This window comes from Cherax quadricarinatus, chromosome 42 (genome assembly GCF_038502225.1).
Source record: "Cherax quadricarinatus isolate ZL_2023a chromosome 42, ASM3850222v1, whole genome shotgun sequence".
In the NCBI taxonomy this organism is placed as follows: Eukaryota; Metazoa; Arthropoda; class Malacostraca; order Decapoda; family Parastacidae; genus Cherax; species Cherax quadricarinatus.
The window spans coordinates 3,744,893-3,766,256 of NC_091333.1; the positions used below are offsets into that span (position 1 = coordinate 3,744,893).

Consider the following 21,364-nt stretch of genomic DNA (forward strand, 5'->3'; position numbering starts at 1 on the left):
TATAATCAAAAAGAAGCGCTAAGCCAACAATGAGGTAGAAGGGGCTGGGGTTATGGGATATAGGGATAGCTTTCTTGGAATAAGTTAAAAAGGAGAGTTAAAGTTGGCATAATAATTTAATTTCTGCCAAAAAAACTCATAGGGTCTGCATTGAAGGTAGAGCCTTACAAAAGGAAAGCAGGGGAAGTGAGGGTACCCAAGCACTGAATATGAGACTGGGAATGACTTCCATGTGCACTCTGAATAATGGTACAATTAATTAAAAGGTGTTTGATGGTCAAGACCTAACAAGCTTCACAGAGATTGCAAGGTTAGGATGAAGAAACTAAAATAATTTATGAAGTCACTAATTGATAATCTGGTAGAATTTGGATTCCTAGAGACAAAATCTTACAGGAAAAAACTAAGATCAGCACCAGGAGCTCTTCTTCATTACCTTTATCCTTTAATAATCCATTGTAAAATACAGTGGACCCCTGCATAACGATCACCTCCCAATGCGACCAATTATGTAAGTGTATTTATGTGAGTGCGTTTGTACGTGTATGTTTGGGGGTCTGAAATGGACTAATCTACTTCACAATATTCCTTATGGGAACAAATTCGGTCAGTACTGGCACCTGAACATACTTCTGGAATGAAAAAATATCGTTAACCGGGGGTCTACTGTATACAGTATTATACCCACAGGGTTCATACTGCACTTGGGAAAATGGGAGACAATCAAATTCAATTCAGGGAAGGAAAGAGGTCCAATTCCTTGCATCAAGCACCCTTCAATAAGATCAAAGCACCTACCTCTCTTGAGGATAGGTAGCTATTGCAGTTGTAGTTTCCAGAAAATATCGTGTGTATCAGAGAACTCTAACAATAGTTTACAGCTTTGTGAGGTTATTTTCTCAAGTAGTAGCATTAACTTATATTACATGTACCACAAACAATACCATGGGTGGGGTTAGAACCCAGGGTATGGTTTGTTTGCAATCATGTCATTACGATTTCATGAGTCAAGTTACATGTACCACATCATGCTGGGTGTCGAACATGTGACCCTTGGGCAGCTACTGTTCAGATTGCGTTGCAGACACAGGACCAAAAGGATTCCTGCCCTCTGATGCCAGCTTGGCGTTAGCCAAATACACCATCCTACCAGAGTGGAAAAGGATGCAAGACCAATTGATTGATATAGTAGAGCCAACACTGAACTTCCCCATGTCACCACTATCCACTGCTTGCCCAAAGGTGCAGCTGCACAGGCAGACTCAGCTTCATGCAAATGGAAGAAGAGTATACAGGTCACCATGCATATTCCTCACCAAAAAACAAGGAGTCCACTCTCAGACAACATGAAAGGGCTCTTTGCATTCACTATATGTATATAAGAGGGGCTTCTAGCAGACATGGAATTAATAACAAAAAAGGCACAATACCGTGGCTGGAACAATACACAAATAACCCGCACATAGAAGAGAGGAGCTTACAACGACGTTTCAGTCCAACTTGGACCATTTACAAAGTCACACTAATGAGAAGAGCAGGATGGGTATATATAGACAGGAGGTGGTAGTAGTGGATGTGGAAGGAAGTAGTAGTGGGGAGGTAGTAAGAGTAGGAGGGGCCAGTCAAATACTAAGAAAGAGGAGCACTGCAAGGGAGCTGGTGCCCACAGAGGGTAAGAGCAATAACACCAAGGGGGGAAAACAAATAAATAAGTAAATAAAGAAGGAACAAATACACAGGGCAGAAGAAAGACAACCCAAAGGAGAAAAGGGAAAAAGGAAAGGGAAAGAGGGAGAAGAAATAAGGAGGAATCAGGTTAGGTCACGAGTGTTATGAAGTTTGGAGCATTTTACAATGTAGTGGGAGAGGAAGGCATCTATAGAGACGAAGCCGGGACTAAGATTCATACAAGGAAAGTTGTGTATTAGGGAGGATTCAACCAGACGGCGACTGTTAAAGTTGGAAGTAGGGAAGACAGTTTTAGCAGAAGACTAGTCAATAGGATGGCTGTGATCTCTGACGTGACAGAAAAGAACATTGTAAGTGTCGGCAAGCCTAACACTATTTTTGTGCTCCCTAAGTCTGTCAGAAAGAGATCGACCAGTTTCTCCAAAGTATTGAAGAGGACAGGAGGAACAAGAAATAGAGTAGACACCAGGAGCATCTGTAGAGGGAGGAGAGGTATGAACGAGATTAGTGTGAAGAGTGTTAGTGTGACTTTGTAAATGGTCCAAGTCGGACTGAAATGTTGTCGTAAGCTCCTCTCTTCTATGTGTGGGTTATTTGTGTGACATGGAATTGAAAATGATTCATGACCTCTAAGGTCTGCTTGACCCTAGTCATTAAAGATCAGATTTACTCAGGTGGGTCAATACTGAACCACCCATTTTACCTGATTCCCTCTCACCAAAGAAGACACTAATGGATAGCAATTCCATGGTTAAAAGCAAATTCTGGCAAAATAATTTGACATTTTTAAGAATTAGGCAGCTGCTGGATATAATAAAATGCAATGTATGTACCGTTTTATTTATTTACTTTTCTTTTACATAGGCTGAAAATTAGCAAGAAGACCGATAGATTTGAAACACAGAGGGGGATTATCAGTGGAAGATTATGTCAACCATTTTTAATTTAAGCTTGAGTTGTGCATAATAATATTAACTCATTCAAAGGCAGTGATTAATTCATTTTTCCACTGACAGTAAATGAATGGTACAGAATTTTAATTCTCGTGTCTCACCTCTTGTTGCCTTTATCTTATATTTTCCATACACATAAATTGTCATAATGTACAACAATCAGCACTGATGATCCTTGTCAGTTTAACATGCTAAATATGGTAGATTAAATAGTATCTATGGACTATCATCAGGTCAGAACTCAAAACATAATACAACTGGCAGACCATATGTTTAGGAAGATGTACCTCCCTAGACCCTGTAACAGAGCTGTGTAACTCTTCAAAACTCATAACTAAGATCTGTTTCATCTTGTGACTGACACATTAATGTGGATGAGAATGCTGTAGAGATAAGCAATATGAAAATTGCACATTAATGTGGATGAGAATGCTGTTGAGATATGTAATAAGCAATATGAAAATTGCACAAACAATAAATTAGACTTCACCCTTACTGATAAAAATTATAAGCTCTGATGCAACAAAGTCAACTTGGCCTAAAAATAATATGTAAAGCTATACAGTAATATGCTCACTATAATACACAGCTTTTCCTCCCTCCTGGTTTGTCTATTATTTCATCTAGCAGAATGATGCAGTCTCATCCACATGTGCTGACAAGAGTGTAAGGAGTGATAATCATAAGATGTCAGAGTGGAGTAAGTTTATATTAACATAAGACTTTTTCCTATGTTGAAGTGTTATTTGGATAATGGACACGGGAACAAAAACTGTCAACAAGTCTGCGGCCAACAAACCATCACAGCCCTGACACCTTCAGCACAGTGTGAAGGAAGGTATTTAAAAGAGCACACATGTTCAATACTATATGATTGACTTCCATACCCACTGGTATATACACTCCAACCCTAGGTAACATGTGGCTTTCTATTGTTCTCTCACATGGCCAAGACAGGCCTTTGCATAGAGTTTTCACGTGAGCCTTGGGACACAAAAAGTTACACAAATATTCGGCACCACTGAAATCTCAGGGATAACAATTCTAATATACAACTCAAGATAGAATTAAACACTGAATTGTTAAGATTATTATAGGTCTTAACTGACATTGGTTATTATAATTAATATTCTCAGTGATATATTAGAATTCTGGCCTATCAAGACTCACAATAACTTTACAATTATGGACACAGCCAGAGGTCCCATATCAAGGACCAAGAACACATAGCACTAAATAATATAAAATGGTAAAGTACTGAAGAGGTTTTGGGTGTAAAGTATGAGAGATCACAAAATATGAAACCAAAAATTCAGAGTTCCATATATGGTAACTAGAAGTCAAGATATCACATTCATACAAGACTAAGAGCTCCTTGTACCATACAAGACAGATCTCAATTTTGGTGACCACATTATATGATCCATGCAACTCTGTGAGGCCAAAAGTACAAATGGCAACTGGGGGCTGGGAAAGGGAAATATGAATACAGTACTGATTTCTTAAACATACATTTAAATTATATAATCTATGCATTCTCCTTTCAATTATAAAATTAAGTTAATGTATATGACTTAAAACTGGTTTACATAACAGCCAGTATATGTAAAATATGATTACAAAAATAAGTAAAATATCATCAGTACAACACAGGCAACAAGCATTTTAAAATATCCAAAATGCAGGTCCCTATTAAACGCACATTAGGCTTCTAAGAAAATTATAAAAACAAATAACTTAAGCCAGGTAAAATTACTGGGATTTCAACTACTGAAGTGCATTGATATTTTGAGATATACTGTCATTCAATTAATTACATATGATGAACAAATAATAAATCACTATAATGTATACAAATCCTATGATACTCTTTGGCTATAGAGGGCAGTCCAATGCAAACTACTTCATCATTCTGAGAGATGAAAGTTGTATGGAAGTCCCACCATCAGCCCACAAAAAGAACAAGCAGTTTGGAAGTTCAATGAATTATACAAAGATAGGGGGTTAAATGATACTAAAGTTAACATAAAAGATAAAAATCACATGTGCCTCAGATATGAAGAAAATATAGTTTAGCATTCATAAGCTCTTCCAAAAATCTATGATATTGTAATTAAGAAAAATTCAAAATACAATTCTGTTAACTGCTCACACGTATAAAAATAAATGTTCTTCAATAGATGACTGCACAATACTACAAAATCCAAAAAGAAATGTTCCTTAAACTTGAAATCTGCAACAGTTTAAAAAATGCTGCCTGTTCACCTGAATCTTTTTTCTTCTAATGGCACATTTCAACAGTCTTATATTTAACACAATGTTTCTCGGAGCTCAACAGCGCCTTCAAATCTTGACCTTGATATTTTTTGTTTTTGTGTACTCTACCAAAACTGGAAGGCATCGACTACATTTCCTCATATACAGTCCTAAAAATGTCAATGATTCATTTTTATTAGGGAAAATATAAATACAAAAATCAGAGAAATTTATAAAGCACTGGTACACCATGGTTATTTAGTGTCAAAATATTCTGAAATTCTCATCCCTCTTTGAGATTAAGTGTCTGGAGAGGCATGTCATCATCATCTGAAAAATTTGCTGTCTAAATCATTAAAACTTGCAAGTTTTCGCAAGAACCATAAACATTTCTTTTATCTGCAAAATTGTGTATCTATTAGCACTGCATTACCATGCAGTTTATGAAGTGTCACATCAAAAGCACGAAGACCATTACAACTGTGCCACGCTCAGTCATGTCAGTCAGTTGAAAATTAAGAGGTGGGACCAAGAGCTGGAGCTAACCCCCTGCAAACTCGAATAGGCAATTTAATAATTGATAGTTATATCCATAGTGCAGCCATCATGCTTCTGCAGCACTTAAATCTACAGACTTTCAAAATCATGTTAAGACGACTCATTATATGAGACGATACTTTACACTGAATGGTGCCACAATACAATATTAAAACATGACTTGGTCAGATATTCAATCATCACAAAGCATACACAAACACTGGCGAGAAAGAGCAGTTCTACAATTAGCAACAGTAAACAATCAAACTAAAAATGTGTCAAGACTTCATGTAGAATCTGCCAGCATTTCTCACAATAAATTTTTCTAAGTGGATCAAAAAAATTACAGGTATGGTCTCAACTGAAAAATTATTTTAATATAAATTTGTAATCTCTCTATGTCCAACTTTGGGGTTTACAATTGTGCCCTATTAAACAGGATTATCATGTACAGATTTATATATCATGTACTGCATGTTTTGATATGTTTTTTGCAGTAGCTACTGTAAGCAAAACCAATTTTATTACAAAGTTAAGAAAGTGACTGGTGCCGTGTGTGTCCAGAATAACTACAGCACTTGAGCATAATTTCCATGAAGTAACTTTCAAATAAATTTATTAATTTTATTAATACATATAGCTAAGATTGTTTTCTAGTGTTGCTCCTGACACAATGTACAAAATGCACATGAAATTTTATACAGCCTGATTTAAACCATGATCAAGTTAAATGTGGAATATATGAGTAAAATTTGCAAACGACAAAAAATTAAATCTAATTATTAAAAATTTTTAGTGAAGCAGTGTCATATGTCAACTCATCATTATTGTGCAGAATTCATGGAAAATGCTCATGGACATAATATACGTATATCTTAAACAAATGGTCAATCAGTGATTGAGCGCTCAGTTGGAAGGACCATATAAAACCAATTTCAGTTACTATATCATATAGTATAACTTTATGCAAATATTTAATTAAATGCATTCATGAAAATCTTTGAGATGAAAAATCAAATTGTATAAAGCCAGTTCTATGAACGGTAATCAAGACAATAAAAATATGTGATGTCGTTTTTTTAGGGATGACATTATCAAATTAAAATTTAATTTGCACTGATCTATTTGTGTACATACTATACCATTTATGTGTGTGCATGCTTATACATATGTGCATATGCATGAATGTGCATGTGTTCATTTATTTCATAGGTATGTGTGCACATGCATTTGGGGGAGAGGGGAAGGCAGAAAATACAACAAGCACTTGATGGAATCTTTCTGTACAAAACCTTACAAACCAGTCATATAACCTGGCATCACAAACTCGCACTATCATATATACATACACACTGCACTCTAGGCAACCCAAGTCAATAAACACATTAACTCCTTCTCTATATCTCAGCAAGTCACACAATAACCCTTCTCTGTCTCAGTAAATCACACTACCCCTTCTCTGTCTCACTAAATCACACTACCCCTTTTCTATGCCTTAGTAAATCACATTACCTCTTCTCTGTCTCAGTAAATCACACTACCCCTTCTCTATGTCTCACTAAATCACACTACTCCTTCTCTATGCCTTAGTAAATCACATTACCTCTTCTCTGTCTCAGTAAATTACACTACCCCTTCTCTATATCTCAGCAAAGCACACATTAACCCCTTCTCTATGTTTCAGCAAAATCACTTTTTAACTCCTTCTCTGTCTCAGCAAAGCACTCCAGTCAAGTTCAACATGAAACAATATGTAACAACTTTTAATCATAATGAGTTCAGAAATGCAACTTTCACATCAGCATCAGAGTTAACATTTCTTAATAGTGAATCTCACTTTTAATACAATACTGTACTACCAAATTTAACTTCCCTTGAAAATGCCTCTACAATTATAAAAAGTAACCTTAATATCATTAAAAAAAAGTCATCATACCCTTGAATTGTAACGTTCAAAAATAACTTAACAGTTTTGTTTGGTTAAAAGTCAGCTGGTCATATAAAAGTATTTGATAATGGCATATAGAATATGCAACAAATATGGAGTGATAATGCATACAATATTAAAATTATGTCAGTGGTGCAATTTAAGAATTAGGTAACTTGAGTCTGTACCTCTTACTTGCAATCAAAATTTCTTTATAATTTGTCTATAGAGGTACAGCTTAACACAAGGGACCTGAGTCCCCATTAAATTACTAATGAGGCCCACACTATGGTTTTTTCACAGGTCTGAAAGTTTATTAAGAGCAATATGATTATACAATCGAGAACTTCATGCAATTTTTAATTTGATAAAGATGAACCTATTGCACATTAGGGGGAGCCTCTTTGTTAACATCAACATTCGACATTCAACTTAAAATGTGTCATCTCATAAAAGCTAAATACTTGACTGAAGCTGAGCTTGAATGTATCACATTAACAGATGAGTCTACTGACCCAACACAGCAGTACATGAGGTGATATCACCACAGAAACAACATCTGCATTGACCTCTTTAAACATATTCAGTAGCTTGGAAAGCTATATAACACTGTCCAATAATATAGGACAAAGCTTACACTAGGAAGGCGACTTGATCCATTAACATTTTTTGTACAGAAAATAAGCAGTGGAAGCCAGCTATCAGACCCACAGCAGCAGAGCTCCCTATAAAACAAGTAACAAGCTGAGAGAGAGAAAGAGAGAGAGAGAGAACATGGTATACACATTGTGTGGCTGGTGTAATATGCATCACATAAGGCAGGTTAATCTGTATGGAAGGTTAAACCTAAGACTCATAAAACCTTGTAAATACAATGCTTAACAATGGAAGTGCTCTGGACTTGACTGGTTGATAGTGTACAAGCACTGTGATAGCACTGGAGGGATACTTTTTTCCTTTATACAAATGTTTCTAGTGAAGATAGATAGCCTGCTGTCATTCCATACTTAATGATATTCTACATTTTAAACATGTTAACCTTATCAAGAGCTATGGTAACACTGAAAAAACTATGATCATCCATATATTTAGTATAAAAGGTGAACAGTGAATAGAATTATAACAGGAATACATCCCTCTTCCAAAGATTAACCTCTAAGTGTTATCATGCTAGACCATTATCATTTTTTACTATGCCTAAGGAAAAGAAAATTAATTATATTTCCCTGGGATTACTTTTTGATAAAAATATGTGACTTGTTAAGCCCATTATCATTTGGGAATACAGTACTACCATTTATTTACGATTCATTTTGGATAGTGAAAGATTTATATTATCAGCATACAAAAATAGTTAAAAGAAATGCAATTATTTTATTATGTATACACACGCGTGCATGTGCACACACATATACACACACACACACACGAGCTATAACTCGACCCCTGCAACCACAATTAGATAAGTACACACATGCACACACACGCACACACACATGCACACACACATGCACACACACACACACACATGCACACACACACATGCACACACACACATATGCACACACACACACACATGTGCACACACACACACACAATCATATACAGTACATGTATATAATTTGATTGATGTCAAATAATGCAACAGTAACTAAATTTAGGCTAATTTAAAACAGGTTGGATAAGATACACCAGTTATAATATGTTAATTTTAGCAGCCACTGGTCTGGAGGAACACCAGCAACTTTTCATCAAGAATGGACTCGGCACTCGTGACTGCATAGTTTACAATTTTACTTTTAAAAACAAAAATACACATGGAAAATTTCTATATTGCCGCACATCTCTGGTTTTAATATGAGCGTTTCTAAGAAAATAGAATTCATTTAGCATAGTTTCACTTTTTCTTGGGTCCTTTATCTGGTTGTTAATTGGGGAAGGATGGAGAATACTTTGTGTTTTGTTAGTGTGTGGAAGGTATCCATACACATCCATTGCATGCTGCTGCTACAGTCACTACATACTACAAATGACCGACATATGTTTGCTTTTAGGTAAAAATCCAAGAAAAAATATGTATTTAAAATAATGTTTGAATATTTGCAATGACTAAGTGCAAATCATCATTTGTAAGTATTAACTGCTTATAAAGTAAGTAAGCAACTGTGAAACAATTTGTGATGAGAATTTATTTGACATGTGTTATTTTATATTCGTGGATAAGTGCCCAACTTGTAAGCACATTATGGAAACTGCAAAAAAGTGTTTGTTTACTGAAGGTTGCACAACTTCATCACTATAGTAATAGGCAGTGGTTAATAAATATTTTTTAATCAAATGTATTAATTTCTTGTATATATTGTATGAATTTTATATAGGTGTGGCAGATTCACATTCTTTTTTTTTTTATTTTTTAGGAGTCGCATAGTTAATTACAATATTTCTTTTAAATATAATTTATTTTCCTCTTTTTTTTTAATCAAATGTATTGATTTCTTGTATAAACTATGTTCCTCTCATACATGTGTAGTGCGCTGAAGCCTTGGACTTTATAAGACTTTTTAGACTCACCCTCACCCATATTCTACTGCTACCTATTTCAATGCTTGAAATTTTAAGGCCTCTTAAACCTGACATAGCTTAGTGCCTAAGGTCAAAGTCTGGTCCTGCTCGTATTTGTTTGGCAGAGATTAATGAAGAATTACAGATTTATAATTATAATATTCCTTTAAACTGAATTTCAATTTTTTTTCCTTTACACTGAACTTTATTTTTTTATGTATTTTATCAAATGCATTCATTTCCTGTATACACCTGTGTGTATATTCATTTTATACACATGTATACCATCATAGAAGCTAGGACGTTGTGTAGTTTTAAAAATAAGTTGGACGAATACATGAGTGGGTGTGAGTTGGACCTGACTAGCTTGTGCAACTAGATCAGATTCCGTGTTCCTCCCTTAAGTGACTGACTGACCTGACTAGGTTAAGGCATTGGCTGAAGCCGGTGGACCTGCCTCGCATGAGCCAGTAGGCCTGTTCCAGTGTTCCTTTTTTATGTTCTTATAAAGTTTCTAAGAAATTGCCTTTTTTCCTCAGGAGTTTTGTAATGAAATGTACAAAATAACCATAATTACATAGCCTATCCAGTTGGCTAATAAAACAAATGTTACTTATAAGGTCAATGACCTAAACTGTTAATTCTCTTGATCAAAAGATCATGATTCAACCTTAAGTCTGGGTGAGAGAATTATCACTACTATACAGCTACTTTGATAAAATATTCAGTCATGAGTATTTTAATACCAATGAGTGATGCATTTTAAACAAATGGAAAATTCCACTTCCCTTGACTGATTTTTATTGAAAAAATATGAACCCACCACACTTGCATAAAACCAGCATACAGCATACATTATACATCATACATTGTACAGCACTCAGTATAAAATACACTATAGTGTAATGCATTTGTAAAAGAAACAGTGGAGAAAAACAAATCATTAAAAATCACTTAGAGCTACCTTGGCTGTAGTTGTTGTTGTGGTTGTTGCAATTAAATGTGCAATGTTGATGGTGGTGCTGTTTTTAGCCTCTGATGTGAACTTCTCCCTCATAACACTATCCTAATAGTGTTGCTTACACTCATTTTCTAAATATATAAATGCACGAAATTGCAAATAATGAAACACTGATACAAAAGGTTCAATACAGAGCTAAACTGTGCCAGTTCAATAGTGAAAATCACATATATAATTTTTATGGTGAATAATCCCATCTAATTAATAAACATTTGTTGTTACTATATGAGCACATGTCTTAGTAAATATAGGTAGTAGGTTGGTAGACAGCAACCGCCCAGGGAGGTACTACCGTCCTGCCAAGTGAGTGTAAAACGAAAGCCTGTAATTGTTTTACATGATGGTAGGATTGCTGGTGTCCTTTTTTCTGTCTCATGAACATGCAAGATTTCAGGTACGTCTTGCTACTTCTACTTACACTTAGGTCACACTACACATACATGTACAAGCACATATATACACACCCCTCTGGGTTTTCTTCTATTTTCTTTCTAGTTCTTATTCTTGTTTATTTCCTCTTATCTCCATGGGGAAGTGGAACAGAATTCTTCCTCCGTAAGCCATGCGTGTTGTAAGAGGCAACTAAAATGCCGGGAGCAAGGGGCTAGTAACCTCTTCTCCTGTATATATTACTAAATGTAAAAGGAGAAACTTTCGTTTTTCCTTTTGGGCCACCCCGCCTCGGTGGGATACGGCCGGTGTGTTGAAAGAAAGAAGAAGTCTTAGTAAAATAACACAGTATAAAAAAATTGCATGAGCTCAAAGGTTGGTGTTCAACTGACACAGGAGAGTAAGTGGCAGTGGAGTATAGTACAACATATATATAACCTCCACTTTTTTCTATGTCAGTTATAGCAATCATAATTTTTTCCTCACCAATAAGAAAATTTTCTGACCAGACAATGATTGCTTGATAAGTTTTGTATCCAAACTAACAATGGAGTGAGCTTAGTGCTAATTTGGATAATACTGCAGAATGTTAGTTAACTGAGCTATCACCGGTAAGGTGTTTGTTTTTCCAGTAGGTCGAGTTTGAAAATGTTTATAATTTTTCATGGTGCCCTGGGTGGTGAGATTGCATGTAATTTTCTTGGCATATTGTGCAAGCCCCTTTTTGCAATAAAAAAAAAATTGAACTGGCAGTATGCAACACTATATTACTGTTATGAATCTGGGGTTATTATCAATGTTATAACACACAAGTCAAATGTCAGATGTAGCTTATGCAAGTTATTTCCACTGTTATCTGCCTGGCACAACCTGCTCCTTTCCTTGGGAACATACCATGCTTGTTTATTTCTATTCACTTCGACTATTATACCTGAGTGGTCCTATCACAATACTCTTTATTTTATGGCATGGAGAAATATTCCATGTTTATCTGAAAAACCTTCGCAACAATTTTACGTCTCCCAATTTTTTTTTTTTTAATATCCCCATACTCACACAAACTTGTAATTGTGGGGAGTAAAGAAGTTGAATGAGCCGAGCAATGTCACACTGGAAGTAGGCTCTATAGAGGGATTATAATAACTATGACAATACATTTATATCACTTGGTAAAAAATAAAGAAATTAGTTTGTTCCTTTGAGTTTTTATGTTAAAAACCTAGGCAACAACATCATCTGCCACCCAACACTAGAGCTAACCTGTTCCCACTTCCTCATAAACTCAAATAGGGAATTACAGTACATTCAGCAACTTCTGTCTTATTGAGCTGCACAAATGTCATACTAGCCATTTTTTATCTATTCATTTCACTAGAGGAAGAAGGGTTCATACTCTCCACATAAATGTTTAAATGTTTCTTTCAATATCAGAGCTCCTGTTTAATACACAACTGTCTTCTCGAGAAGTCTCAAAGTCTTGAAAAGTCATTTTAATGAGCTGCACAAGTCACACAATTTTTGACTGAGTCACTATACTCAATGTTCATGTCATTCACTCCATAATCTCAGCCATAAGAGCTTCCACTAAAAGCATTCAATATTTTCATGAACATCAAATATTCTTGGTTTGCCCTCTGACTTTTGGTATCACTGCAGTCCTTTTGGATACTATGGCCAAAGTGCAATGACAAGGGAAAAAAAGGAGAAGATACAAGGTAAAAACAAAGACTGCTATGATCAATGAGAAGAGCTGTATGTCACTAAGGTGTTAGGTTGAAGGGGGTAACCTCTTAACAGTGAGGCACTGAGCAGTGTTAGCACATTGCACTTGGGTGCCCCCCACACATTTTCTCTCAAGGTAAGTTGTGAAACACTGTTTTGCTGGAAATTGTCGGAGATGCCGGTTATACTCATCAACAAGCATTCAGTGCAGCTGAATTACAGCACTGTCTTTCATAATGGAAGAGAAAAATGGAAGTGATGTGCTTAGCTAGTACATCAGAACATGGTGCCAAACACAGTTCTCCTCTCATGCCAAGACATGTATCATGGCTTATACTGTGAGAAGATGGTTACATCACTGGTATAATATGTAGATGAAATTGGGTCATTTTTCCCTTTTGAGTTTTAAAGACTTAGGCAAGAATACCAACATATGTCTCTTGACTGCTCACCACCATGTGCTGCTAAATAAATTTCCATCACATTTTCATACAAAACCACAACATGCAGCATACCAACCTATTATATATGGTGAGTGTTACATGTATGGATGGCCGCTTGGCGAGTGTTAAACTACTTTTGTACTATGTTTGTAAGTAAATTTGAGATCAAATATTTCCTTTTGTAAAACTTTGGTTTTTCCCTCTAAGAGTTTTAGGACTCCCATTTATTCCAGCCCCCATAACCATCTGAAATCTTGGAACCAATCCCAATCATTGAGCAGCGAGGTATGTCTCTACTCTCAAGTGGAAATATTTTCAAACCTTGCAGAAGATATTTAAATGCCCCTTTAAATCAAAGAGGCTGTTATATGTTTAACATATATTTTGGTTTTGTTTACTTTTTTCCTGTGATATCTCAAACTTCGTGTCATGTCATGTATACAGCAAGACTTAATTTCAGTTAGAAAATAATTAAGAAAAAGTGGTTAAATCTAGTCGCTGGGTTTGTGGCCACATTATGTCCAAGCATTCCACATAACTCAGTGGTTAACATTACGTCCAGGCATTCCATTTACCTAGAATATATCTTAGCAACAATACAAATCTTTATTCTTGTTGAAAGTGAGGAAAGACTATTTTTCTAGCCTCTTATAAAGGCAAAAAATATAAAGAACTTAACCTCAATGGAAATAAAATGGTCTAAAAATATTATAGGTGAAGAATTGGAGCTGCAATTAATTTTCATAACAACAGAATATTAAAAAAGGGATGAGAGGTAACACAAACCTGAAGATGCATATTAAAAATTTGTGACCCAACAACTCTTTAGGCAGAAATATTATAAAAATTAGAGTTCATATGTCAAGGAGTGTCCTGATAAAGAGTGAAAGCCTACATCAGTGAGCCAGTTGCTTAACTTTTTATGGTATATTTGACCTAAAGCTAAGCAAGAATAAGCTTTACTTGCAAATCTGGCACAGGCAAAACGAATTGTTACCACTTTTTCTTGATCTTCTTGGGAATGAATTGTCCAGCAAAAGCCTTAGGGTTATATCTCAAGTGAATATATTGCAACGAAAAACATTTACTAACTGTAAATTTCAAAAAATGTTGTACACCCAAATTCAAAGAATTTGGCAAAGAAAAAAGTTTATATATCTTCCAGCAAAATACAGTATATCCAAATTCACAAAACACAATGTAAATTTAATAATGAAACAGGAATACAAATGAAAACAAAATTCGAGATACTGAATTTCAAAATACAAAGTGTACGAATATGCTAAGCAACCACATTGTCATGTGGGAAGCTGTCTTAATGAAGCTCAGTTAAATACCACCAAATATAAAAATCTCCTTTATTTCCACTTCTAGACTGACTCTGGGAAAACACTGTTGACCCTTAAAAAATACTGATCCAGCAAAACAATATAAACAATTGCATTTGAACTAAATTGGGAGAAATAGTACACTTATGGAGAACTAAAAACCATGGCTACCTAACAAAAATCCTTTTTTGGTTTTGCAAGCAAAGCCTTTTTTGTTTTTTTACATCTAACATTGTAGTTTACCACAATAATAATTTCATTCTAATGTTTCCAAGGATACAAATTTCGAAAGAAAATTTAAGTGGGTATCTAAAAATCACTCAATGTTATCCAACGTTTTCAAGATGAAGATGAATTTTCCTTCAATGACACTGAGCTTCAGTGCTCGGACACCCTCATACCATTCTTCATACAAGAAGTCAAATCTGTAAATCCTGATATAAAAAATATATATAAAATTAAATGATAATAAGTTGTAAAAAACAATAATAATTGCAAATTACACCAATGCAAGAAAAAGTAAACCATATACAAAATTCCTGGTGTTGACCTGACTTGACCTCTCTAGCAACAGTTAAAATGACCTTGAAAATGAGCTATGAATGTAGTCTTTTCTTCATCACTGGACACCAAGTTAATACTTTAGTTAATAATTATCACATCTTTGAATGACTCGCTAATTTAATAGTGCCTCATTTCTACATTGTTCAATGCTATCACATTCTTATCCAGGTACTTGGTCAACCACTGCAGTATAATACATATAAAGAATACTGAATGGGATCTGTCAGGAAACATATGCTAAATCTTGAAGGTTAATGAGAATTACAGGTACTGTATATATATATAAGCAACTGTTATACAATATACTATATAGTTTTCACATTTTTCATACAGCAGAGAAGTGGATTACTGTTCACTCAATAATTTACACCTGTATGAGAAAAACATTGCTCGGATGGTCTCGTGTCAAGCCACACCAGGCATATGGAGTAGTTACTTAATATAGACTAGAATGTGTTAGCCTTTCCGGCTGTATTAAAAAACAAAAATACAACAATCATCTTTAAAATCCCTTAAAAGAAAGTAGCCACTGTCTGCATTTTAATATTCTGCTGACTATACATAAAATTATGTAAAAGGAAAAATAGCCACATACAATATTTTAGCTTTTTTCTATTTATAAACAATGCTGCTTAAAATATCACTTTTCAAGGCAAAATGGCTTTACTATGGGTTATAGAAAAATCAGTTGGTCTACTTGCATAAAACAGAATTATCTACAGGTAAACACTAAAGCCAAGGAGAAATAATATAAAAATGGAAACCTAAAAGCTTGCAAACATATGTTATTAACATGCAGTGCTCTCTTGTCCTAACAATAATATGTCTCTTCCACACTACTGGCAGCTTAACTCAGTATCCACATTAATTTGGAATATTACATTAAATCACACACACTCAACAGGGCATGTGAGATTTTATATCACTGAACTTCTGAAATACATCAGATGACTTACATTTCAAAATAATATACAAAGTAAGCAGCTGGTCGATTACCTTAAGAGGCGCACTTTCATTAACCTCCCTGAATAACAATTTACAAAACACCAACTGACTGATGGTTTGGCTGAGTATGAGTATAGGGAAGCTCTTGTCCAAGTGATGCCTGGCTACCACCCCTGCTACTGCCTTTACTGCTGCTCATTGTGCTAGCTACCTTTGTATGCCTCAGGGAAGCTGCACTCATATTCCGAGAGGGAGCTGATGTTACAATTACACTTTTAGTGAGGAATGGTTGCTGTTGCTCCAGGGTATCCATGTGAAGAGGTAAGGAATGTGATAGGCTCTCATCCAAGTAAGCTTCATCTTTGATAACTTGCCCATCTTCCTGACTCTCATCACATCCCATGATGCGATCATCATACAGTGAAAGACGAGGATTCATAGGTCTGCGGGGGGTTTTCACGCGCTGCTTTGCTTTCCTTAATGGTGGTGACTCTTCAGTGTCCAATCCAGGATTACTCTCTTGGCAGTCTGTACTTTGAGTGTCTTGATTAATCTCCTGATTTAACTGTTGTTTTTCAGATTTATTTGAAAGACTATGGTGTGACCTATCTGGTAGAGTAAGTGTTGTAGGTCTCTTTAATTTCTCACAAGAATTATCACTGTCCACAAAACTAGCACTATTTTCGCTTGATTTATTAAGTCCACTATCATTTGATCCTTGCTTTGATCTAATTACTGGTGCATAGCCATTCTGTAGATGCAGTTTTGCAATACCAATCTCGGTTTCGGCAATGTAATTTGGCAGTGATGAATGCTGTGTATTTAGTGAATGATTTGGCGAAATTATAGTATGAGGGCCACCATTTGTGAGGAGCACCTCAGTTTGCACGGGTAGATGTGCTGCTGTGACTGTCACTGACTGTGTTGCAGTCAGTGGTGTTGGTGGCTCTGACAGACTACTACTAGTGGGGGTAACTAATATCTCTTGTCTCTCTTCATCTTCAACATTGTGGTGCCGTCGCCTTGGAATTAATGCTTTCAATCGATCTTCCCAAGTATTACGCCATCGTCGCCATGGGCTACCTTTTCCACTACTATAACCATGATCACGATTGTCTTCCTCTCGTACAGCTGTGTTTTGTCGTTTAGGTTGATTATCAATAGAACGAACTTCATTCTGTACATATGGTATTGGCTGAACTAAGGTTGGTGGGGGAAGTGCAGGGCGTGGCTGTGACACTACTGAAGCAGTGTTAGAGTGCCCATTCAACAAAGGCATCATTTGTTCATTAGTAAACATATGAGACTCTAAAGCCTGTTGAACATCCAAGGCATCCATCAAGTTCACAGAATTGATAGCATTAATAGAATTTATATCACTGCCTTTCAAATGATCTATGAGGATATTGCCTGAAACACTGAGTTCTTGGGGCACTTCTCGAATCAGGTTGCGTTCCATGCAAGGATTGCGGCCCTGGTGTGGCTGGAGAGGTGGTATGGGAGGCTGCAATGTTCCAATCAGTTGATTCTTACCTGAAATTAAGAAATTTTTCATCTTAAACTAAATATACATATTACATACAAGTGAAATAAACACTGGTCAATGACATAAGCAGAATATGCAGTACAGTACTCTTTTCTTTAAGTGGGGTTGCTTGTCCTATATTTAATAAACCTATTTTTTTTTTTTTTAACAAGTCGGCCGTCTCCCACCGAAGCAGGGTGACCCAAAAAGAAAGAAAATCCCCAAAAAGAAAATACTATCATTATTATTCAACATTTTCACCTCACTCACACATAATCACTGTAAAATTAAATAAACCTAATACATATAGGTAGTAGGTTGGTAGACAGCAACCACCCAGGGAAGTACTACCGTCCTGCCAGATGACTGTGAAACAAAAACCTGTAACTGTTTTGCATGATGGTAGGATTGCTGGTTTCTTTTTCTGTCTCATAAACACGCTAAGATAACAGGGATATCTTGCTACTCCTACTTACACTTTGGTCACACTTCACAGACACGCACATGCATATATATATATACATACATCTAGGTTTTTCTCCTTTTTCTAAATAGCTCTTGTTCTTTTTTATTTCTTCTATTGTCCATGGGGAAGTGGAAAAGAATCTTTCCTCCGTAAGCCATGCGTGTCGTATGAGGCGACTAAAATGCCGGGAGCAATGGGCTAGTAACCCCTTCTCCTGTATACAATTACTAAAAAAGAGAAGAAGAAAAACTTTATAAAACTGGGTTGCTTAAATGTGCGTGGATGTAGTGCGGATGACAAGAAACAGATGATTGCTGATGTTATGAATGAAAAGAAGTTGGATGTCCTGGCCCTAAGCGAAACAAAGCTGAAGGGGGTAGGAGAGTTTCAGTGGGGGGAAATAAATGGGATTAAATCTGGAGTATCTGAGAGAGTTAGAGCAAAGGAAGGGGTAGCAGTAATGTTAAATGATCAGTTATGGAAGGAGAAAAGAGAATATGAATGTGTAAATTCAAGAATTATGTGGATTAAAGTAAAGGTTGGATGCGAGAAGTGGGTCATAATAAGCGTGTATGCACCTGGAGAAGAGAGGAATGCAGAGGAGAGAGAGAGATTTTGGGAGATGTTAAGTGAATGTATAGGAGCCTTTGAACCAAGTGAGAGAGTAATTGTGGTAGGGGACTTGAATGCTAAAGTAGGAGAAACTTTTAGAGAGGGTGTGGTAGGTAAGTTTGGGGTGCCAGGTGTAAATGATAATGGGAGCCCTTTGATTGAACTTTGTATAGAAAGGGGTTTAGTTATAGGTAATACATATTTTAAGAAAAAGAGGATAAATAAGTATACACGATATGATGTAGGGCGAAATGACAGTAGTTTGTTGGATTATGTATTGGTAGATAAAAGACTGTTGAGTAGACTTCAGGATGTACATGTTTATAGAGGGGCCACAGATATATCAGATCACTTTCTAGTTGTAGCTACACTGAGAGTAAAAGGTAGATGGGATACAAGGAGAATAGAAGCATCAGGGAAGAGAGAGGTGAAGGTTTATAAACTAAAAGAGGAGGCAGTTAGGGTAAGATATAAACAGCTATTGGAGGATAGATGGGCTAATGAGAGCATAGGCAATGGGGTCGAAGAGGTATGGGGTAGGTTTAAAAATGTAGTGTTAGAGTGTTCAGCAGAAGTTTGTGGTTACAGGAAAGTGGGTGCAGGAGGGAAGAGGAGCGATTGGTGGAATGATGATGTAAAGAGAGTAGTAAGGGAGAAAAAGTTAGCATATGAGAAGTTTTTACAAAGTAGAAGTGATGCAAGGAGGGAAGAGTATATGGAGAAAAAGAGAGAAGTTAAGAGAGTGGTGAAGCAATGTAAAAAGAGAGCAAATGAGAGAGTGGGTGAGATGTTATCAACAAATTTTGTTGAAAATAAGAAAAAGTTTTGGAGTGAGATTAACAAGTTAAGAAAGCCTAGAGAACAAATGGATTTGTCAGTTAAAAATAGGAGAGGAGAGTTATTAAATGGAGAGGTAGAGGTATTGGGAAGATGGAAGGAATATTTTGAGGAATTGTTAAATGTTGATGAAGATAGGGAAGCTGTGATTTCGTGTATAGGGCAAGGAGGAATAACATCTTGTAGGAGTGAGGAAGAGCCAGTTGTGAGTGTGGGGGAAGTTCGTGAGGCAGTAGGTAAAATGAAAGGGGGTAAGGCAGCCGGGATTGATGGGATAAAGATAGAAATGTTAAAAGCAGGTGGGGATATAGTTTTGGAGTGGTTGGTGCAATTATTTAATAAATGTATGGAAGAGGGTAAGGTACCTAGGGATTGGCAGAGAGCATGCATAGTTCCTTTGTATAAAGGCAAAGGGGATAAAAGAGAGTGCAAAAATTATAGGGGGATAAGTCTGTTGAGTGTACCTGGTAAAGTGTATGGTAGAGTTATAATTGAAAGAATTAAGAGTAAGACGGAGAATAGGATAGCAGATGAACAAGGAGGCTTTAGGAAAGGTAGGGGGTGTGTGGACCAGGTGTTTACAGTGAAACATATAAGTGAACAGTATTTAGATAAGGCTAAAGAGGTCTTTGTGGCATTTATGGATTTGGAAAAGGCGTATGACAGGGTGGATAGGGGGGCAATGTGGCAGATGTTGCAAGTGTATGGTGTAGGAGGTAGGTTACTGAAAGCAGTGAAGAGTTTTTACGAGGATAGTGAGGCTCAAGTTAGAGTATGTAGGAAAGAGGGAAATTTTTTCCCAGTAAAAGTAGGCCTTAGACAAGGATGTGTGATGTCACCGTGGTTGTTTAATATATTTATAGATGGGGTTGTAAGAGAAGTAAATGCGAGGGTCTTGGCAAGAGGCGTGGAGTTAAAAGATAAAGAATCACACACAAAGTGGGAGTTGTCACAGCTGCTCTTTGCCGATGACACTGTGCTCTTGGGAGATTCTGAAGAGAAGTTGCAGAGATTGGTGGATGAATTTGGTAGGGTGTGCAAAAGAAGAAAATTAAAGGTGAATACAGGAAAGAGTAAGGTTATGAGGATAACAAAAAGATTAGGTGATGAAAGATTGAATATCAGATTGGAGGGAGAGAGTATGGAGGAGGTGAACGTATTCAGATATTTGGGAGTGGACGTGTCAGCGGATGGGTCTATGAAAGATGAGGTGAATCATAGAATTGATGAGGGAAAAAGAGTGAGTGGTGCACTTAGGAGTCTGTGGAGACAAAGAACTTTGTCCTTGGAGGCAAAGAGGGGAATGTATGAGAGTATAGTTTTACCAACGCTCTTATATGGGTGTGAAGCGTGGGTGATGAATGTTGCAGCGAGGAGAAGGCTGGAGGCAGTGGAGATGTCATGTCTGAGGGCAATGTGTGGTGTGAATATAATGCAGAGAATTCGTAGTTTGGAAGTTAGGAGGAGGTGCGGGATTACCAAAACTGTTGTCCAGAGGGCTGAGGAAGGGTTGTTGAGGTGGTTCGGACATGTAGAGAGAATGGAGCGAAACAGAATGACTTCAAGAGTGTATCAGTCTGTAGTGGA

The 21,364-nt window shown here is 36.4% G+C and overlaps 1 protein-coding gene across 1 annotated transcript in view; it reads right to left on the reverse strand.

Moving 5' to 3' along the window:
• Positions 1-2,515: 2,515 nt before the first annotated feature.
• The window catches only part of LOC128695600 (uncharacterized), a 295,135-nt gene continuing 276,286 nt past the window's right edge, over positions 2,516-21,364 (reverse strand). Inside the window, exon 11 of the mRNA XM_070093224.1 lies at positions 2,516-17,870. Coding sequence (XP_069949325.1) covers positions 16,429-17,870 — 1,442 coding nt within the window. The 3' untranslated portion in view covers positions 2,516-16,428. The remainder of the gene's footprint in view (positions 17,871-21,364) is intronic.